Genomic DNA, 22,850 nt, shown 5'->3' with positions numbered 1-22,850 from the left:
CAGCCTCCTGAGTAGCTGGGACTACAGGCATGCGCCACCATGCCCAGCTAATTTTTTCTATATATGTTTTTAGTTGGCCAGATAATTTCTTTCTATTTTTAGTAGAGATGGGGTCTTGCTCTTGCTCAGGCTAGTGAACTCCTGACCTCGAGCGATCCTTCTGCCTCGGCCACCCAGAGTGCTGGGATTACAGGTGTGAGCCACTGTGCCCGGCCCACCATTTCATTTTATAAGGGGAAAAAAATGTGTGTGTGTGTGTGTTTCTGCCTATGCATTTTTTTGAGCACTACTGCTTAATTTAGAAATCTATAAGAAATAGGCCAAAGCTTAACTGTTTATCTTTGAAATATGATTTCTTTTTATTTTCTTCTTTGATCTATTTATATTTTCTTATATTTCTACAATGAGTAAGTACTACTTGGGTAGCAAAGACAATGATAGAAAAAGAGGAGAATCCTACTGTGCACCTTGCATTGAGTTTGGGTCCTTAGGGATGTTATCCCATTTATTCCTCATGGCCACCTAAGGATAGCTATCTCCGTTTTACAGATAGAAGAAACTGAGGCTCAAGAAAGATGAGGCCCCATGCCCAAAATCACACATTTAGGGAGTGTTACAGTTAGGAGTTACAGAGTTGGGAAACAATGCCCCAAACATGCACTATGGTTTCCCCTTAGGAGGAAAGTGCTCTGGGAATCCCTTAGTCTCAACAGCACTGGGTCCCTGGCACTTTCCAAGTCCAGCTTGTGCCCAGTCACTGTGGGCTGGACAGCCCTGCTGGCTGTTTTCGTTTGCTAGCATCATCTCAGAGCAGGTGACATTGTCACATGGTCCAAACACTGCCAGCTCTACATAAAGGTGGTTCAGCCATTGTCATGGAAAGGCCTGATGTACACTCCCTAACTGTTGTCATCACCCTGAGGTGGTGACTTCTCTCATAACCCTGGGGCTGGAGAAGCCTTCCCAGAAAGAGGAGATACACCAAAACTCCTCTTTCACCACCTTCCCAGAGCTTCTAGATTCCCCTCTTCTCCCACCTACACAGAAACCATGGGGAGATCAGAAGCCTCCAGTGAACTTTGTCCACATCTTTTCCAAAATCTCATAAGGATGGTTGTATTAGTCAAGGTTCTCAAGAGAAACAGAATCAATAGGAGAGATATAGATATAGCCATAGACATAGATATAAATATAAATATAGAGAGACATTTGTTATACGAAGTTGGGTCATGTGATTATGGACGCTAAATCTCACAAACTTCCAACTGCAAGCTGGAGACCCAGGTAAGCTGGTGGTATAGTTTCAAGGCCTGAAAGGCAGAGAGCCAATGGTGTAGATTCCAGTCTGAGTCTGAAGGCCTGAGAACCAGGAGTGCTGAAGGCAGGAGAAGATCAATATCACAGCTCAAGCAGTCAGGCAGAAAGAGAATTTAACCTTCCTCTGCCTTTTTGTTTTTTCTGTTGAGGCCCTCAACAGATAGGGTCATGTCCACCCACACTGAGGAGGGCCTTCTGCTTTACTCAGTCCACCAATTCAAATGATGATCTCTCACAGACACACCCAGAAATAATGTTTAACAAGACATCTGGGCATCCTGTGGCCTAGTCAAGTTGACACATAAAATTAACCACCACAATGATGGTAGATTAGTTTCAAAATTTCAACAAGATCCCTCCTTTTCACCACTCCTGGACCCAGAAATTAACTCAAAACAATGAACCCTTTCTTCTTATAATTTTGAAAATCACATATACCATTAAGTTGGAATCCCATTCTAGAAACCTAGAAGTTTCTGTGGAGGGGAGGTCAAACAGGAATAGCCTTTATAGGAGTGAAAGGAAGGCATTAAAAAAAAGTTCAGCTTGAGAAGTCCATGCATTAAGCCTGCCTTGGATGAGCTAATCTGCTTTTCCTTGTCTTCTTTTTTTTTTTTTTTTTTTTTTTGAGACAGAGTGAGACTCTATCAGCCTGGGTAGAGGGCAGTGGCATCATCATAGGTCACTGCAACTTCAAACTCCTGGGCTCAAGCAATCCTGCTTCCTCAACCTCACAAGTAGCTCAGACTACAGGTGTGAGCCACTGTGCCCTCTGGAATAACTTTTTCAAAGTTATTCTGGGAAGAAGATTTGACCTTTCCCCTCAGTCCTGTTTAAAATTCAGGTATGAGGCCTGGCGGTATTGAGAAAAATAAACCGCTTATTTGTTTTTGCTGCTGTTTTTCAGGTTTCTGTTACAGCTGAAAGCATTACTCACTGATTCTGAATTTGGAACTTGTAGTGCAGTGGTTCTCAACTAGGGGTGATTTTGCTTCCTGGGACATTTGGCAATATCTGTAGACATTTTTGATGGTCACAACTGGAGGGGGATGCTACTGGCCTCTGGTAGGAGATGCCAGGGATGCGGCTAAACATCCTACATGCACAGGATGGCCTTCCACAACAAAGAATTGTCTGATCCAAAAGGCCTGGGATTGAGAAACCTTGCTGTAGTGGGATGCTACTGGTGACCCTGGTTATGTAGTAAAAAAGTATTTATTCAGGCACACGCTGTCCATTGTGATGCAGACCACATGGTGACTAAAGCTGCAATGTTAGAGGAAATGACCAGAGAGAATTTCGGTGCATGCTACTTACTTTTACTGCTTTCAGCAGAGTTCTGCAAGAGAGTGGTTAGAGAGTGAAAAGAATACAATTTTCCTAAGCAGGTATTACTCTGCTTGGGCTTTCTATGAAAATCCCATAAATTGGACCCAAAGAATATGCATAGTAATGGATTAGAGTATTTGAAGAGAGAGGGAACATAAGTTTAGATTGGGCTGAATTTAATTTCTCTGAGTGCACTTATCAGAGATTTTTAACTTGACTGGAGTAATTAATTTTTTGCTTGATTAGTTGGCTAAAGACTGATTTAATAGAAAATGGCTGGATTCTCATATCTCTTGTGCATTCAAATATTGGGATAGAACAGATATTATGATGGTTAATTTTATTTGTCAACTTCACTGAGCCACAGGATGCCCAGCTATCTGATTAGATATTATTTCTGGATGTGTCTGTGAGAGATCAGCATCTGAATTAGTGACTGTGTAAAGCAGAGGGCCCTCCTCATTGTGGGTGGGCACAATCCTGTCTGTTGAAGGCTTTAATAGAAAGAAAAAGGCTGAAGAAGGTTGAATTCTCTCTCCACCTGACTGCTTGAATCCGGATATTGATCTTCTGTCCTCACCACCCCTCATTTTCAGGCCTTCAGATTCAGACATTGGTTCTTTGGCTCTCAGGCCTTAAGATTACAACACTGGCTTCCTTGGGTCTCTAGAATGCAGTTGGCAGTTTGTGAGACTTCTCAGCCTTCATAACCATGAGCCCAATGCCTTATAATAAATCTCACTATATATTCTTTATAATAATCTCATTATGTTATATATAAAAATAGATTTTATTATATATGTATACATAATATATATTATATATATAATACAAGACATCCTCAAATAATGTCATTTTGTTCCATGTCATTTTATCATAATGTTGATGAGAAAAAAAGTCGATTTCCAGCCAGGGGCACTGTCTGTGTGGAGTCTGCACATTCTCCCCATATCCACACAGGTTTTCTCCAGGTACTTCAGTTTCGTTTCACATCCCAAAGATGTGTCTGTTAAGCGAATTGGCGTGTCTCAATTGTCCCAGTCTCAGTGAGTGTAGGTGTGTGTACATGAGTGTGGCTGCGATGGATGGCATCCTGTCCAGGGCTGGTTCCCACCTTGTGCCCTGCGCTGCCAGGACCCTGAACTGGAATAACTGGGTAAAAAATTATCTCACTTACTTTTATCAATCTTTCTTAAATATATGTATAGCTTACATTTACTTCAATGTTTAACATTAGAAGTGTTTTGCATCTTTATTTAGAATTCTGGTGATGTTTTTGTGACCAGAAATATGCTGTAGGAACTTAACTCTTATTTAATATCAATGAGCCTATGGTAAAATTGGTTTCATTACATGTTGTTTTGCTTAAAGTTGCAGTTTCCAAGAACCTATCAATGATTTTAAGTGAGGACTTACTATATATATATATATCTCATATATATATAATATATAAACATATATATAGTGTTTCTCTGGAGATCCCTAATACAGATATGTGTATGTAATAATAATAGGCTGAACTAAATGAAGCTGACATTCCAGAAATTGCTTGGTATAGTATAAACTGGAGGAAGGAATCCAAAGACATAGATGGAAGCTAGCTATAAGAAGTTTGTTTTCCAGCCAGTGCTTCCAGAAATTTTCAGAGTTTGGTATTTGCTACGGTTTTGAAATTGGAGGACATCACAGCAGAGCAGAATTATTTGGAACAAGGGTGGGTGATTAGGATTAATGAGATGAAACAAAATTCTAGCGAGAGGGCTAGAAAAGTCCTAAAAGAAAAGATACATAAAATCGTCAGAGGGGGGTGTTTCTTTTAGAGGACAGTTGTAGCATTTATCTTAGTAAAGAAGCAAAGAGAAAACAAGCCAAATTCCAATACATAATTAACCTTTTCACATATAGTAGTTTCTACTAGAGCTTTACTCTCCAAACTTTACTTTGCATCTGAATCAGTAAGCTTGATGCCAATAATTAAAAAAAAAACCCAGCCCCTTCTAATCCTAAAAAATACTTAGGGAGATACTACAGAATTTTTTTCATGGTTATCCCCTTGCCAGTTTCCACTAGTTTCTGCCCAGGGAAAGGAAGCCGGAAATGACAGAATTGGGATGAAAGGGAAACAGGCTCAACTCATTTCAGATGAGCAACCCCTGGGGCTATCCTTGTTCCAGGCGTAACTAGTAAAGAGGGAAGGAAGACACAATACTCTTGCTCACCTCTAACTTCGGAGAACCAGTCTGGCCCTCCAGAACACCTACACTGAGGAGGGAGGAAACATGCACTCACCTGGGGAGTTCTGCACACTTAAGCTGTAAAAACATTTGTGTGTGGAACATTGGTGCACAGGGCAATCTTCAAGATACTCTTAGAAGATATGGGCTTAGCCATGGAAGAGCTCCAAGGGCAGATAAATGTATCCTGGAGGCCTCAGATGTGAGGGGAATTTAGGAATTCCCTACAGTATCAGGGCTCAGCTTCTCCTTGGCTCTCTTTCATTGTTCAACTAAGAAATAAAAAATATAAGTATCATCACCTATTCTCTAAAGTGGTGGAAGAACAGGATCACCAGTGGGGACATTATGATGACTTAAATGTACACACATTTTTGCAAAGCTCAACTCAATGCTATTCCCTCTGAAGCTGTCTCTAATCCCTTTCGGGATCAATCCCTCCCTTGGCTCTCTGAACTTCACGTATATTGGGTATCACATACTGCCTTTTGTATCTACCTGCCTGTGCCCTTGACGTTTCCAAGGTCCAGGTCTTACTCCCTTGTCTCCCTGCTAGAATTCAGAGAGTTTCTTGCATAGATGTCTTCAGTAACTTACAATGCATAGTGCTTAACAGGATATGTCAAAGCTCACAATTTACCTCACTTTATCCTCCCACCTGAGGGGGAAGCAGGCATGGATTTTTTTTTTCATTGCACAAATAAAGAAATTTAACACTCAAAGTGGATACATAACTTGCCCAAGGTCACAAATTCCTACTAGGTTCTGCCATATTTACAGGCTGGGAAAAAATTCCAGTCTATGTTTAATAGGCTTTGGGAAGAATTTGGATTTCAAATCCAAGGTCCAACAATACCTTGAAACTGATAGATTACAACTTATAATACCAAGTTTATTATTTCCAAGACCAAAACTGTACTTTAGGAGACTCAAGCTCACAGAATTCTGGCTCAAAAAAAGAAACAAGGTCCATAGAGTGTGCCGCAGGAGACCTGGGTTCCTATCCCTACCTGGGCCTGCTTCCCCATCAGTAAAATAGGACGGTGGTGGCTGGACTAGCGACTCTAAGGATGCATGCGGACCACAAATCCATGTTAACAACTTTGGTGGCTGGGAGCTTTGAGTAGGCTGGTCTGAAAATGCTCCTTCCACTTCGCAGATTTGCAGCAAGAAGGGCCAGCAGCCCAGCTGGAAGGCTGGTGTGGAGGTTGGAGGCGGGGGTGGGGAGTTGGCCAGGGCAGAGTACAGGGAATGGGATGCCTTGATCTTCCCGCCCCCTTCCCCTCCCCCGGAAGAACAGTGGGATAGGACCCCCGGGGAAGAAAGCGTGGAGAGTCGGGCAGTACTGGATTTACAGGCAGAGGCTTGCGTTCCCACCAAATGCCATCGCTGATGCGCTGGGATCCCCAGCAGGTCACCACCGCTCTCTGGGCCTGTCTCCCCATCTGTGTCACGTGGGAGGGTCAATATTGGCGCCAGCGGCGGGCGGGGACAGCCCGGGGCAGTAACTCCTACTCCGGGGCTCCCGGGATGGCTCGCCCATCAGCTCCGCGTCACCTCCCCACCAGCAGTCACCTGGGACGAGTCCTAAACAAAACATTGCCAGAAACGAGACCTCCATGGTCTTCCCGCGCTGGGAACAACTTCCGATCCCCTCTAGGAAGCTCGGAGGCTCGCGCGTCTCGGTGGTCTACTTGCCTGAGATCGCTTCGGGGACCAAGAGAACCCTCCCCTTCTCCGACTCGCCCCCAAGGCCACGTTTTGAGGCCATCGCTGACCCTCCCGGAGCTCGTAACAGGGCCTGGCACACTGTTAGCAGACAGAAATCTGAGAGTAATTAAAAAGAGGAATGAATGAGGGTGAGAGAGAGCTTCTTGCAATAGAATGAAGGAGGGAAGGTCTAAGGACCTGAATCCAAGGCCTAATTTACCCTTTTCAGTCAGTAAAATGTTACCCAGCTAGCAAGACAATTGCCCAGCCTCAAGATACTCATCTGCACACTAATGATCCTGTCTTACAGAGGCACTGGGAGTGTGAAGCCAATAAGCAGCTATAAGGGATGTGTGAGTCTCATTCCCTCCAAGCCCCTCAATATGGCGGGCCATCACAGGCAACTTTTTACAGCCCAGGCTGGTCAGTTTCCTTCCCTGCTTAAAAGCCTCTGGCAACCTGGATCAAGGACATATTTCTTAGAGGCTAGATGAGGGTTTGTGCTGGATGCCAGGGAAACAAAAGGTGGCTTGACTGCAGGGAGCTCACGTCCAACTACGGAGACAGATATTTGAAAACCCAGCCAAGCCTAGACTTAGTGCCTGGGGACTCAACTATGAACCAAAGAGACAGGGTGTCAGCCCACATAGAGTTTACAGTGCAATGGGCGAGGCCAATAAGTAGACAGTATTAATGCACTATAACAAAGGCTGGGACCAGGATATGGCAGGCCACCACAGGAGCACAAAGGAAGGGGCACCTAATCTAGGTGGAAGCAGAAAAGGCTTCCTAGACAAAGGGCTTCTCAGCTAAGTTTTGAAGGAGTTTTCTAGGTGAAAGGACAGTCTCTCTGTTCTCCTAATTAGGGCTTGGGCCCCATTCAATCACAGTAGCTGGGGTTTTTCTGTCCATGTCACAGCAAGCCTCCCACCCAGGCACCATTCTAAGTGCTTTGTATATTTTATCTCATCTAATCCACACAACTCTACAATTTAAGTATGTTTTTATTCCCATTTTACAGACAAGGAAGCTATAGCACAGAAAGGCTAAATAATTCACCATGGTCACCCAGCTCATGGTCACTCACTCAGGGCTCTAGTTTGGGCCCCTGGGTAAATGATAATACCTTTTACAGGGAACACTGGTAGAACTTCAGGATTGTGGGTAGATGATGAGCTTTACTTCAGGCACGTAGGACTTGGGTTACCTGTCACCTCTCATATCAAAGCTTATGTGATGGTTTCCAAGAGATGGTGGAGTACAGAAGTCCTATAGGCCTTCTGGAGCTGTCTTTGGCCCAAATGTGGGTGTCCCAACATGTTATACGGGAAGCAGCATGGAGCATGTCTTACTCACTGGTGCCCAACCCAGCTGTGGTAGATTAGCCCCACAGTGCTGGCCACAGAAGCACCTCTGAAATCTAGACACACTGCCCAGATGGGCCTGGCCCTCACAGACAATGAAGGTCAACCACTTATGTATGAACCAGCTCTGAGGAATAAAAAACCTCTTAATCTCGGTTTCCAGATCCTTGTGTCTCATACAGTAGAAACCAGCACTGCACATGGTCAGAGAATCTGGACATCGGGACCAAAAGCATTTGGCCTGGCCTTAAGAGATATCCTACTCAAGAACCCTGAGCTTCTGAGGCCTTGATGGACTAATGGGCCACAGGCAACGGCAATGTCAGGTAAAGTCTGGGGTTCTTGGTTTCAAACAGTCAAGATCTTCCTGTGAGATTTCCAAATGTAGAGGGTGACCTTGGTATCAGGAGGCCACCCATCAGGATCAGTGGACAAAGACAGCTCCAAGAGATCTCCTTTAAGCTTGTAAAAACTCTGGAGCATGACTTCTGATGCCTTTGTTTCTATCTTGACCTGTGCAGATACGTGAGGAACACATGTCAGGGGCAGAAGTAGGCCCAGGACACCTTTGAAATATTGCTGATCCCTAGCCAGCCCAAGAGACTGTTTACAGTGTAAAGGATGCACCTCCTGGGCTACAATGAGATACATAAATATACATAGTTAATTCCCTGTTACCCTCTGCCCTTTTCCTATGGCCATTACACTTAGAGGTTGTGCCTCCAGGGCAGGTTCACCTACGTTAGTAGCAAGGACCTGTTCACATTCTGCTTCTGTATGAAAACCATTTTTCAAAGTGAAGTCAGCCTGGGTAACAACTGCCACCCAAAAACTAGACTATGCCTTGTAGATTACAAGTTGTCATCATACCTTCTCACTTTTAATCTGCTCTCTGGCCTCCTAGAAGCTCTCCTTAGACACTAGAATGCTGGTACTGTCTTAGGAAAGATTAACCACATTTATGGGATGAAAAATCACAATCTCTAGTCCTGTTTCTTCATTTGTAAAATGGAGATGCTTGCTGCTTACCTCATTGAGACTCAGACTGGATATCACACATAGTATATCACCAGTCCCCAACCAAGGACTGGTTTCATGTAAGACAATTTTTCCACGAATGGGGGGTGGGGGATGGAGGAAGATGGTTCCAGGATGATTCAAGCGCACTGCATTGTGTACTTTATTTCTATTATTATTACATTGCAATATATAATTAAATAATTTATACAACTCACCATAATGCAGCATCTAATGCCAGGGCTGATCTGACAGGAGGCAGAGCTCAGGAAGCGATGCCAGCGATGCCACCCATGGGGAGCGGGCGTAAATACAGATGGAGCTTCACTGGCTCGCTCACCTGCTATCCAGCTGGTTCCTAACAGACCACAGAGGTGGGTGGCCAGGGAGTTGGGGACCGCAGGTATAACTGATTGAATGTTTAGGATACGCCGGAGCTTTTGCTATGCAGTGCCATATGTTACTTCATTCAGCGCTCACAGCCCTGTGAGGTAAGAGCTACGCTCTGTGCTTTTCAGATGTGAAAACAGGTTTAGAGGTTGGGTATCTTTCCCAAGGTCACCAGGAGGGGAAGGAGTAGAGAGCTAGGGTGCGTCTGGGTTGCCCGACTCTGGCCTGAGAGCAGAAGGTTCGCGACCTGGGGCTTCGCGTGATGCCCTGCCCCAACTCCCGTCGCTAGTGGCCCGGCACTGCCGGGCTGAGGGTCAGCCCCGCTCTCCCCACGGCGGGGGCGCGCACGCCCACCTTCACAACCGAGACTTCCGGGATCCTGGAGGGGCCGGAAGTCGAGGCCTCTCGCGCTTCCGGCTCGGCCATTGTTTTCGGTTCTACCTGTGGTAGTGGCTGGCGTTGGCGCTGAGTGGTCACCACGAGCTGGCCAGGACAGGGAGGGAAGCGCGGCCGGGGCCAAGGTCGCTGACTCGGGGCGGGACCGCGCCTCGCCCCCGCGGCGGGCAGCGCGGTCCCGATGACGCTCAGAAGCCGCCCGATGTAGAGCCGCTTCTTTGTCCCATTCCTCTGACCAGCCGTGCGTGGCACGGAGCCGGGCACTTGCGGGTCCAGCGATGAACAGGGCAGACGTGGCCAGGTGAGCGGCGCCGCAGAAGCCCGGTTTAACACGAAAAGTAGATAGACGTTTTCCCAGCTTTGCACTGGGAGATAATACAAACCGTTAGAAGTGGGTCAGACCCGGCTCAAAATTTCAAACATGAAGTGTGACTTGGAAATGCAAATATCCAGTTGAAATAAGCTGCTGAGCATTAGGAACAGTAAGAGAAGTAGGAAAATGGCCTGAACTTCCTAAGTGTGTGAGATCTCAGAGCAAAGTTTACAGATTATTTTAAAGTCTGTCTTTTGTCTTTTTAAAGAAATTGAGGTTCAGAGAGAAATAGCTTACCCAGGGATCTGGGATGCATGGTGAATTGGAAGCACAGCACAGATGCCCTAGTTACACTAGGTGCTGATTTTGAAAGTTTTCTTCTGCTTCAGTATCAGCTAAATGAACCGCATGTATTCATATTCCAAATATGTGCTTCTTTGTGCCATATATGCACATGTGTACAAAGATGAATGAAAGTCAGCCCTGCCCTTTGTGTCCTCCCAAAAAGTGAGGGAGACAGTCGTACTTTAAACCACAAACAATTACAGTGTGAGAAGTGCTCTAACAGAAGTCTGAATGAAAAAGGTACTGTGGGAACTCTGAGGTAATAGTGACAGCTGAGCCTAGAGAGGCTCAGGAAGGCTTTTTAGGGAAGGTGCATTGAGTAGAAAAAGGTCTGGCATTTTCTTATTCCATCTGGTTCCTTTCCATTAGTGGCTGTCCAGCAGTCTGGAGGGTGAGAGTGGTAAGTTGTGCAGAAACCAGTTAAAATACAGTGTTATAGTGAGAGGTGTACACAGAGGGAAGCTACCAGCCATCTTCCTGCTGGGGCAATGAGGAAAGGCTTCAAGAGAAAATGGCATTTGTTCTGGGTCTTGACAGATGGGTTTGTCAAAAAGTGAAAGGAAGAAAAAAAATCCAAACAGGGAAAGAGTATATGTGGCTTCTGGCTATGTCTTTAGAGCTTTAGTTCCAAACTTTATTGTGCATCTTTATCAGTAGAAGAGTTTTGATCATGCACTCCCTACATAGGTTTATTTGCAACTTAAAGATGTGTACCACTATACAAATTTTAATGCACACTGTAAAACATACATTCAATAAGCATTAAATAACAAGTTGGTATTTTCTTTTGCTCCCTTTGGGATATCTTGCATATCCCACATTGGAGACCATTGCTGTCTTTCTTACTTGGGGAGAGTGGTAGGGGATGTGGCTGGTTCAGCAATCTAAGACAGGGTTGTGAAGGGCTGTGAATGCTAGGCATAGACCAGGGGTGGGGAGCCTGCAGCCTTGGGGCCACATGTGGCCTTCTGGATCCTTGAGTATGGCCGTTTGACTGAATCCAAATTTTTAATAAAGGGATTTGTTCTGTGAAGTTTGGATTTGGCCAAGGGGCCATAGACATTTGGGTTTTATTCTGTAGGTGACGGGAGCCACTGAAACTTTAAGAAGGGAAGTCACTTGGAGAGATGCTTAGACTGCCCAGCTTGTGCTCTTTTTTCCCAGGAGTTTTCTTTTTAACTCAGTGGAGGATTTGTCATCAGCCTGGAGCTAAACACTTCGGGGATTCTAATTTCTCTTGTTTCTATAGGTGTCACTCCCAGCACTCCTTTTCTCAACCCTGAGAAACAGCTTCTGAGACTTGAACTACAGACCATCATTTTAAGCAGACCAACTACAGCTGGAACAATCTTCTCATTGGGATCACAATGACCACTGAAGGCAGGGGATCAACTGTAGGCCTCATCCCCAGGAGTGCTGTTTTCCAGAAGCAGGAGGGGCGCCTGACTGTGAAGCAGGAGCCAGAGAGCCAGACCTGGGGACAGGGCTGCAGTCTCCAAAAGAACCACCCTCCTGTCTGTGAAATCTTCCGGCTGCACTTTAGGCAGTTATGTTACCATGAGATGTCTGGGCCACAGGAAGCTCTGAGCCGGCTCCGGGAGCTCTGCCGCTGGTGGCTGATGCCAGAGGTACACACCAAGGAGCAGATCCTGGAGCTGCTGGTGCTGGAGCAGTTCCTGAGCATCCTGCCTGGGGAACTCCGGACCTGGGTGCAGCTCCATCATCCTGAGAGTGGTGAGGAGGCTGTGGCTGTGGTGGAGGATTTCCAGAGACACTTTAATGGATCAGGAGAGGTGAGCATGTGAGTCTAGAATGGCATCTGGGACCATTCTCTAGTGCTTGAGAGTAGGCATTCTCCATTCCCCAGGCTCTAGGCCGATTTGCCCATAGAACTTGTTCCATGGATAGAGGGGAAATAGTTTTGCGCTCTAAGCCATAAACAAAAATGCAAATCCCAGCTAAGCTCTGTGAATCACTTTGTGAAATGCTGTGTTTTGAGCCTAGCTTCAGCCTGGAGATACACACAACACTCTTGTCAGGCAGGGAATCTGCATGCTGGTTAGAACAGGGACCAGGAGGTGGGGGACATGGGCCATTGGTTATGCTGATAGCATGGGCCCTCATTTGAGAAGTTCTCATTGCTCACTTCCTTGGACTTCTCAGAATCAATTTTCTCCTTCCTGCCTCTTAGGTTCCTTATGAGAGGTGACATTTTTGGGCCATGTAACCATTTGTTCCTTTTGCTAGCTCTCCAAACCCAACTGGGGCCTTTTTGCCTCCTTATTCTAATTTTGATTTTTCCCTATTTCCTGGGGTTCTTTCAAATTTAAAGCCAGGGTAACTCAAATTAGAGGAAAAGTTAGAAAGAATTAGCAGTATGATGATATATTGGAATGCCTGGCTTCTAGGACCACATAGCTAATGAGCTCTGTGTTCATGTGTGTCAGTCAGGTTCAGCCAGAGAAGCAGAACCAGTAGGAGAGAGGAGTGTGTGCGTGTGTGTGTGTGTGTGTGTGTGTAAAAAGATATATTACTAGAAAGTGGCTTATGTGATTGTGGGGCTGACCAGGCAAGTGTGAAATCCATAAGGCAGGCCGTTAGCAGGAAGGGCAGGCTGGAAGTCTGGCTCAAGCTGAAGCTGCAGTGCCCAGGTGAAATTTCTTCATGGAACCTTCAGCTCTGGTTTTAAGGCTTTGCAACAGATAGAGTCAGGCCCATTTATCCATCCATTATCTAGGATAATTCCCTTTCTCAAAGTAAACTGATAAGGACTTTAAGCACATCTACAAAATATTTCATAGCAACACCTGGATTCATGTTTGATTAGTACCAAGTTGACACATCAAAAGTCCCTTATACCATGGATAAGTTAGTTCCTCCTAATGAGTCTCAAATTGTTCCCCTGTAACCTGAGCAAAGTAGACTAGAATCCCCTCTGCTTTACCCCTTTGCATGTTACCAGGGAAAACCAGTAGATAAAATTTCCCAAATATCCAGCATATTATTTTATTCAGTTCTTTTAAAAAAATGATTATATATCTATCATTAGGGAATCAGTTCTAGTTGATCAGCGTCCTGGGGCTAGACGTTTTTCCAAGAGTACCAGCCAATGCACATTTGTCATTATCAAATCCATTGTCAGTCATCATTTTCTTTGTATAAACTAGTAAGCGCACATGAATATATCAGCCATCACAAGGGCCTGGAGAGCAGCTGGGCCAGCTGTGGCAATGGCAAGTAGCTGACCATGTATTTAGAGTGCTATTTAGAGAGGATGGTAGGAGGGAAATTTCCCTGTTTCCTTTCCGGTTTAAGCAGAAATGAATGCTCCCTCCATTAAAACTCAATGTTTTATCCAGGTAGCCTCAGAAAGAGGAAATTGTAAAGTCACCACCCAAGAGAATGACTGACAGCTGACAGGCAAGGCAGCTGAACATTAATGTCTCCAGCTTAGGAGTGGAGTCTTTGTACTCCATTTCTTACTCTGCCACTACTGTCAGCGTTAAGTTTTCTGACATGAAGACATGAGGGTAAGCCTGTCTTTCATAGGAGGGATTCAGAAAATGTTTATAGAATGGCTAAAGAAGCCTTTCGGTGGCAGTTTGCCAGGAGGAAATTAAGGAGGATCTGGGCAAATCAGAGTCATTCTGCTTTTTAGGAGCAAGCCACTTTATTGTTGCAGGAAGAGCATGTGCTTATGTCCACACTGGGGCTGGGAAAGGGTTGTGGAGTGATCCTTGCAGGGCTGCAGAATTGTATAACTTGCAAAATGCTTTTATATCCTTTATCTTATTTCAGCTCCCACCAGGCTTACAAAATAAGCAATACAGTCATCATTATCTCCATTTGATAAGTAAAATGAGCACAAAGAGATTACTTAGCTTGTCCAAGATGACACATCTTAGTAAGCATTCCCTTGTCCACAAGATTTAGCTCAAGTGTGGTTATTGCTGATTACCACAAAGTGTGAGGAGGAGGCCAGCTCCCTAGGTTCTAAGCCACTAGCTTTCTCTAGTATCTTGCTGTGGAATGCCATTTTATTATTTTTTTATTTTTATTGTTTTTGAGACAGAGTCTTACTCTGTTGCCTGGGTTAGAGCACCTTGGTGTCAGCCTAGCTCACAGCAACCTCAAACTCCCAGGCTCAAGCAATCCTCCTGCCTCAGCCTCCCGAGTAGCTGGGATTACAGACATATGCCACCATGCCCAGCTAATTTTTTTTATATATATTTTTAGTTGTCCAGATAATTTCTTTGTATTTTTAGTAGAGACAGGGTCTCACTCTCGCTCAGGCTGGTCTCGAACTCCTGACCTCAAGCGATCCTCCCACCTTGGCCTCCCAGAGTGCTAGGATTACATGCGTGAGCCACCGCTCCCAGCCTGGAATGCCATTTTAGAATAAGAATTAGAATGAGGTTCTCTTGCCTTCAAGGATAGAAAACCTGTGAGTCTGAGTCCTAAATAATGAACAAGATGTACCAGGATTTAATTGTCAATGAATTACAGAGTTGTGTTATCACAATGCAGTTAAGTTCTATCTTCTGCCAATACCCACAGCTCCTGCACTGAAGAGGTGTGACTCCCATATGTAAGAACTATTCAGTGGAGAGCCTGGGAACCACAGACCCCAGGGAGTCTCCTGCCACTATGCTGCTGAGATACATCTTAAAGAAGGCAGTCGCATAACATCCCAGCAGATGTAACCCAATAGAGCAAATCCAGCATGGTTTATTGAAGAAGTTATTATCACCTTATGGTGTGCTTGGATGTGCCAGAGTGAGATTATAAATGTGCTTTATTTAGATAATGTTTTAGGTTTTCTGCTCCGAATGCTGGTAAAAACAGTAACCATGAGATTATGAGGAGCTGGTTTGATGACAGTAAGCAAGGGTTAGAAATACAATGTCTGTGCTCTAAGGTATTCTCAAGATCTCTAAAGGTTAATGTTGTCTAATCTTATTTGACTTTTTAAACATAAATTACTGGGGAGAGGTAGTAAATATTGAAAACTGAGTTTGTACGTAACCCTAAAATCTCTTAGCAAAATGTCAAGAAGAAGTCAATCAGCAAATGTTAATTGTACATCAGTGTTGGGCTAAGTATTATTTTGGAGCTAGTGATCAAGGCAAAGTTTTTACCCTCAAAAAACATATTTCAGTGGGGAATAATAGACAATAAAGACATAAATAAGATAATTTAAAGATCAGTACACTGTAGAGAAAATATAATCAGTTACTGTGAGAGAATGTACAGAATTACCCTCCTGGTTCCCTTTTCTGGATGGTTCTTCATAAGGAAATTTGTGTCTGAGAATCTAACAGAGTGGAAATGGTTATAGAATCTAGTCCTCAAGCTCCCACCACAAGGGTCAACAGGGATGACAAGTAGGATTGCAGGCATTAGATTCTGCTTTGCCACACTTTTCCTCAGTAGGCTGCACTGGTGGGGCGGGAAGGACACTGTGGCTTTTCTTTTCCCTGTTTTGTTATCTGTAGGGGACTACTTAGAGGTTAGGGGTCAATACTTTCAAGAATGCTGTTTTGAATCCAATCATATTTCCTTGTTTCTAGGTTTCATCCCTGGCACGGGAACAGGAAATGCATTTGGAGGAGACGACAGCTCTGGGTACAACAAAGGAATCTCCTCCTACCTCACCCCTCAGTGGGGGCTCAGTCCCTGGAGCCTACTTGGAGCCTCCTCATGACCCAGGAGCACACCACTTGCCCAGTGGGCACTTTGGTACTCATCTCCCCAGCTCTGACCTCAAGTCATGCCTCCCTTGTCTCCTCTGAAGTCTACTTCATTTCTGCCCATCTCCTTCCCTGTTGTAATCCCTCATTTTTCTGCCATCTGTCCTCCTTCCCAGTGACCTTGTCTGTTCCTTTTGCTTGTTCTCCAACCATTCACGTATTTAGCAAATTTTTGTCAAGCACATGTCAAGGGAAGGCAGTGTTGGAGACCAAAGAGATATAGTACGTTGTCAATGCTTTAAAAGAGCTTGTTATCTAGGTGGTAGAGAGTCAGTCATAAATGTAAGAAGAGGCAATCTCATAAGACATGTATGAATGATATCTGTCCTTAGGAATTTGATCCTGTCACAAATGAGCAATGTGGGCTTTATAAAAGGTAGTCTTTGGATAAAAAAACAAGACCATTGTGGACTGGAACTGGTAGGGGATGCTTCACAAAGGAAATAGCAGTGGCTTGAGCAGTGAAAAATGGGGCCGGATTTTGAAGGGGAAAGAAAAGTAGTAGGCATGCCATTAGGAAAGAATATAAGCAAAGACTCTAACCTGGAGGTTCCTTGGGTCCCATTGGGGTGGAGTCAGGGAGGGCTATATTTGGGAACCTGGGCCTGACTTGTACAGGACCTTGAGGTTGAGGCTAGGAGGATTTTGGGGGGCAGAGGATGATGTATTTCAGGAGGATTACTCTGGCACAGGTGAGCATTGTGGATTGAATGGGAGGGAACCTCTGTACAAGGCGAGTGGAGTAGGATAAACGTGAGAAACGTCATGGAAGAATACATGGGATTTGGGTTTGAAAGAAGAGGTAGGGAAATTAGAATGTTTTGGGTAATAATGGAATCTTTGACAGATCTTGGGAAATCCAGAAAGGAAGGTGGTGAGAATATGCATTTTAGACTCTGAATTTAAGGTGTTGCGGGACACCCACATGGAATGTCCCACGGACAACTGGAAGCATGTGGTACAGGTCTAGGAGAGAAGTGAGAACTGTGAGAGCAGCGTTAAAGCTATGAGGGTCAGTGAGATCGCTGACAGAGAAAAAAAGAAGCACTGAGGCCTGAGCTTCAAGGAGTGTCTGTAATGAGAGGGAAGGAGCAGGAAGAGGAACCAGGGCATGAGGAACCAGAACTGGGGGAGGAAAATCGGGCATGGCCGGTGTTAGGGAAGCCGTGGGAGAAAGAATGTGCCCAGAGGAGGAGCTCCCTTCAGAGAGGTTGAAGAGAGTGCAGGCTGGAGGAACACTGAGTTCTCAGTTTGAACAGGAACCTTCTACTGTGTGCCCTCCAGGGAAAATTCTTAGCACCTTGGGGTAATACGTTATGGAAGAGGGTAAGAGTCAGTGTGTATATAGCTGCCTGGTTCTCTTGAATCCACCCATTGAGAACATAGATCTTATAGGAGCCAAGGGCAGGGTTTGTCCTATTCATAGCTTTGTTTCCTCCCTCAGCTCAACTTGCTTCCCCAGTTCCTGCCCTTCCCCAAGTGGGGAACTCAGGAGAACAAGTAGAGGCAACTGTGCTTCGGATGGTCAGGCCCCAGGTGAGCTTGGTTCTTTCTGTTTTTCCCAAGTTCCCATGTCTGTGGCCCAAGAATGGCTAGAGCTCTCACCTCCAGGACTCTGTCCCTTTTGAGACTGTTCCCGTGGCTTTTCTGCCTAATTGCTTCCCCCTGGGGCTGGGTCCCTACTGCTGAGTTTATAAACTCTATCTTGCCGGACTTGTCCTTCCGGGAATTGTCATCAAAGCTCCTGTCTCCCACCCCTTTGCCCACCAAGAGCCCATACCCTGTGCCCTCTGTAGCCCTGATGACTCTGCCGTTCAGGCTGGGAATGTTCCTGAGCAATAGCAGCTTGTTATTCCAGGACACTGCAGTGTATGAGGACCTGTCTGTGGACTATACTGAGAAGAAGAGGAAAGGTCTGGCCCTTTACCGGAACATGATGTTGGAAAATTACTGCAGCACAGCCTCATTGGGTAATAATTCTGTTCCTCAGTAACTTAGAGTCTGCCTTTTGTACATTTTCTTTGCTATTTGCTTTGTCTTTTCTAACTTGTTATTATGAAAATTTCCAAACATAGATAAACCAGAGTGAATATTATAGTGAACCTCTTTGCACCTGTAACTCAGCTTTATAAGAATCAACATTCTCTTTACTTCATTACTGATTGACATAGGTGGTTTAGTTGGGGTTTTTTTAGTTGAAAGGAATGGAGAGTCACTCAAGTTATTGTAAGTAGGGAGCTCTGTGTTGTAAGGCTCAAAGGAATGGGACCCCAGAACAAACTGATCAGTTAGACCACACTGTGGGAAACAGAGACTTGTAGAGACTGGGCCTTGACCCAGGGCAGCCTGGGAGCCTGAGCAGCAAAAGCAAATGAATTTTTATGCCCATGTTCTGCAGTGAATATACTTGCAGTTTATCAGTTTTCTCTCTGCTTGTCCTGTTGCTGCTACCCATTTAATTGACTCTGAATCTTTCGTCCCTCTCATAGCTCCTTCCTAATTGTTCCCTCATACTTATTGTTTGCTGTGGCTCCTAATGGCTTGACTTCCTTCCTTGCATCATTTCAGCTTCCTTCCTACTCGTAGTTACCTAAATTTTTCCCTACTTCAAGTTCCACATTTACTTAGAGAGGGATTCTGGTTGCTACAGCCATTAAATATCTTCTCTGTTTGGACAGAGCTTTAACCCAGGCCTCAGCACAGGCTCAAAACTAAGCTATAGGCCAGGTGTGGTGGCTTACACCTGTAATCGTAGCACTCTGGGAGGTCGAGGCAGGAGGATTGCTTGAGCTCAGGAATTTGAGACCAGCCTAAGCAAGAGCAAGACCTATCTCAACTAAAAATAGAAAAATTAGCTGGGTGTCATGGCATGCACCTGTAGTCCCAGCTACTTGGAAGGCTAAGGCAAGAGGATTGCTTGAACACAGGAGTTTGAGGTTGCAGTGAGCCGTGATGACACCACTACACTCTACTCAGGGTGACAGAGCAAGACTCTATCTCAAACAAACAAACAAAACACCTAACCTGCAGATAAGCTTTCCATGGGTCTAGTGCCTGCCCCTGGTCCAGTCACCTGTGGTCCATCCTGCAATGCTCAGAATCACACAAAACGTGGTTTCCTAAGCATCCCTCTCTGCAATGACTGGGGCAGGGCAGTTTCCTGGAAGGTTTATTTGTCAGGGAAGTTCCTATGATTGACAAAGTTAGGACACTAGCCAACTCTGGAAAGGATTGGTCTACCATCTTTGACTTTCCACAGGCTAAATGGCATGATGGCCGTGGCCCTGATTAAAACATAACTGAAAGAAACCCATACATTGGTGATTATCTATGACCATGATTACTCTACCTTCTCCCAGATTTTGTATTCAAAAATTCCAAAATACAAGGCAAATATTCACTTCAGTTTCCTTTATATTTCATAGATTCAAGATCCCAGAGACATATTTTAATTCATATTTCAATTATTGGTGTCCCTCTTAATTTTTGTAGGAGTACAGAACTGGATACTAGTTCCGTGCTCTGGGAGTATTGGCATCCCCACTGTTAGAGCTCTGCCGTCCCCTTCAACACTGTTCCTTAGCAGTTCTGATCCCATAGCTTCTCTAAATCTTGCCAATGTCTTCCAAGATCTCTCCTTTTTGCATACTTTCCTAATTATACTCTCATAATATAAGTCTGTAGTCAACTCCTATCTTTTCCTTCCCTCTTTCTTATATTTGACTTGAGGTATTTGCCAGCATTTTGTCTCCCAGCATTTTTTTCTGAGAACTATAGAACCATACAATGTTATGGTTGGAAAAGAACTTAAGAGTTCATCGTTTTAGTAAGGACACATAGCCCCAAGAGTGACTTCTGCAGGATCACACTGTGCTTCACAGTCTGGTCTCTTGCTTTCTGATGTCCCTTCTAATTTGGCTGTATTGGCTCAAAATCTGGCTGTCTTGGAGTCTTTTTCCCACTTGAATCCACTGCCCATCTTCCCCTTCCTTGTTTTTGTATCCATAAGAAGAAATTGAGCTACTTCCCATTTACTCTTGTGTTAAATCTGTCATCTCATGTCTTAACATAACATGGCCTTTTTTCCGGTACATGGGCTCTTGACGATTCTGTTTCCTCAAAAAGAGAAGAAATGAGTAAGAGTTGTTTTCTTCCTTCTTTTGAGAGCAGGTGAGAACAGGATGGGGAGTTCAGAGTTGACTTTGAAACAGGAAATTTCTAAAGGATCAGAGTCATCTGATAGGACACCAGGGGGACTCTTTCCTGGGGGACCAGAGGCTGAAGACGTCTCTGAAGATACTTTCAAGAAGCCAGAAGAGCAACCCTCGGATGAAGAAGGGAGCAGACTAGAAAGTGATTTTTTTGAAGTAACAGATGAGGATAAGAAAAAATCCACAAAAGACAAGAGTGAGGACTATAAGGAACTCGAAGAACAACCAAATCTGTCTTTCAGTCCTGCTGACCATGAAGGAACTCTAAAGGGACAGAAATCCTATCAGTGTGATGAATGCGGGAAAGCCTTCAATCGGAGTTCACACCTTATTGGCCATCAGAGAATCCACACTGGAGAGAAACCCTATGTGTGTAATGAATGTGGTAAGACCTTCAGGCAAACCTCTCAGCTCATTGTTCATCTCAGAACACACACAGGGGAAAAACCCTATGAATGCAGCGAGTGTGGAAAGACCTATCGTCATAGCTCCCATCTCATTCAACACCAAAGACTCCATAATGGGGAGAAACCTTATAAATGTAATGAATGTGCAAAAGCCTTCACTCAGAGTTCCCGACTCATTGACCACCAGAGAACTCATACTGGGGAGAAACCTTATGAATGTAATGAGTGTGGAGAGGCATTCATTCGGAGTAAAAGTCTTCTGCGACATCAGGTCCTTCACAGTGGTAAGAAACCTTACAGGTGTAATCAATGTGGGAGAGCTTTCTGTTCTAACAGAAATCTCCTAGACCATCAGAGAATCCACACTGGGGAGAAGCCTTATGAGTGTAATGAATGTGGCAAGGCCTTCAGTCGGAGCAAATGTCTTATTCGACATCAGAGCCTCCATACTGGGGAAAAGCCATACAAATGTAGCGAATGTGGGAAAGCCTTCAATCAGAATTCTCAACTTGTTGACCATGAACGAATTCATACTGGAGAAAAACCTTTTGAATGTAGTGAGTGTGGTAAGGCATTTAGTCTGAGTAAATGTCTTATTCGGCACCAGAGACTTCACACAGGTGAAAAGCCCTATAAGTGCAATGAGTGCGGAAAGTCCTTTAATCAAAATTCGCACCTTATTATACACCAGAGAATTCACACTGGTGAGAAACCCTATGAATGTAATGAGTGTGGAAAGGTCTTCAGTTATAGCTCCAGCCTTATGGTGCATCAGAGAACACATACTGGGGAAAAACCCTATAAATGCAACGATTGTGGGAAAGCCTTTAGTGACAGCTCACAGCTTATTGTGCACCAGAGAGTTCACACTGGAGAGAAACCTTATGAATGTAGTGAGTGTGGGAAAGCCTTTAGTCAGCGCTCCACTTTTAATCACCACCAGCGAACTCACACTGGGGAGAAGCCCTCAGGTCTGGCTCGGTCAGTTTCTTAAGGCATGGTTCTCTGAGACAGAGAGTGAAGACCTTTGAGTTAAGTTTTCTTTATAAGAAGATGCTCACACCGTGGTCTCCCCTGGGAATCACTAATCAATGTGGACCATTGCCTGCCTGGTTTCCCTTGGGTCACTAAGGTGGGAGAGTGGGAGTAACTTAGTGTGATCCTTACCCACTATTAGGAAAGTAAGGACTACACATTTCATTTACTTGTAGGTTTCCTTTTATTTTTAATTTTAACTATAATCTATCTCGTTTCTTAGTTATGCATTCTATAATCAGACTGTGTGCTTCTCAAGGACAGATATATTATCTTTTCTACTCTACCTTAATTTCTCCATTTTGTTTACATAAAATCATTCTATAAGACTGATTCATTCTTTCCTGCCTCTTGGCTACAGCCCTTCCCTTTTGTTCTTTAAAGTTGTAGCCTCTCATTTATGTTCCCTACCTAGAAAACCTTTTTTTTATGCTGTTTGCTAATCTGTGTTGCTCACAGCCTTCATCTTATCTTTGAAAGAACAACTTGAAATGCTTCTTTATTCTTCTTATACTTCTGTTGATTTGATTTCAATGCTTTGAATTAGCTGGTGCTCCAATGTCTAACTGTTTAATTGCCTTGTAAATTATGCGTTTCTGTATACTTTCATACCAATTTATTGTAGGCTCTTTGAGGTCAGGTATGTATTCTTTCAGCATATAGATAATACTTTGTACATACCCGTTGTTAAATAAATAATTTTAAAAATCTCAGCTCTCAAATCGAGTTACTCTTAAAGTATGTATGATCTCCACCTGCTCCCCAGCCAGAGTATATGCTTCTAAAGATGGACGTGCATCTCATTATAGGATATCACATACGAGGGTCTTATTGATATATTCTACATGTATTCTGGGAAATCTTACTAGTGTTACTTCAGCCTCAAAAAGTTAATGGGTTTGTGTGTATGTGTGTGTGTGTGAATGAATGTGTTTGTATCTAGTTATTAGGTTGGGCAGTCATGTCTCACTGATACGTACTTTACCCTGCATGCTGACTCTAGTTCTGAACTTCCTGATTGCACCCTCTTTC

The 22,850-nt window shown here is 44.3% G+C and overlaps 1 protein-coding gene across 2 annotated transcripts; it reads left to right on the top strand.

Moving 5' to 3' along the window:
- The first annotated feature begins 9,908 nt into the window (after positions 1–9,908).
- LOC138386841 (zinc finger protein with KRAB and SCAN domains 7) lies at positions 9,909–21,834 on the top strand. 2 transcript variants are annotated; one of them, XM_069473538.1, is made up of 6 exons: positions 9,909–10,058; positions 11,665–12,208; positions 15,986–16,154; positions 17,610–17,701; positions 18,024–18,135; positions 20,336–21,834. In XM_069473538.1, exons 2-6 carry the CDS (start codon positions 11,783–11,785, stop codon positions 21,775–21,777), a joined length of 2,241 nt encoding a protein of 746 aa, XP_069329639.1. In that variant the 5' UTR covers positions 9,909–10,058; positions 11,665–11,782; the 3' UTR covers positions 21,778–21,834. The 2 variants fall into 2 exon arrangements, with proteins under 2 accessions (XP_069329639.1, XP_069329640.1); XM_069473539.1 differs by having other exon boundaries at positions 20,333–21,834.
- Positions 21,835–22,850: the final 1,016 nt, after the last annotated feature.

This window comes from Eulemur rufifrons, chromosome 7 (assembly GCF_041146395.1).
Source record: "Eulemur rufifrons isolate Redbay chromosome 7, OSU_ERuf_1, whole genome shotgun sequence".
Classification (NCBI taxonomy): Eukaryota; Metazoa; Chordata; class Mammalia; order Primates; family Lemuridae; genus Eulemur; species Eulemur rufifrons.
The sequence above is the reverse complement of the archived record's forward strand: the minus strand, read 5'-3'. Positions and strand labels throughout refer to the sequence as shown.

Coding starts and splice junctions, on each gene's coding strand:
- LOC138386841 (XM_069473539.1), top strand. CDS start 11,783: ATGACCACTGAAGGCAGGGGATCAACTGTAGGCCTCATCCCCAGGAGT. Junction 17,702..18,023: donor TTCGGATGGTCAGGCCCCAG/GTGAGCTTGGTT, acceptor TTGTTATTCCAG/GACACTGCAGTGTATGAGGA. Junction 18,136..20,332: donor CTGCAGCACAGCCTCATTGG/GTAATAATTCTG, acceptor TTCTTTTGAGAG/CAGGTGAGAACAGGATGGGG.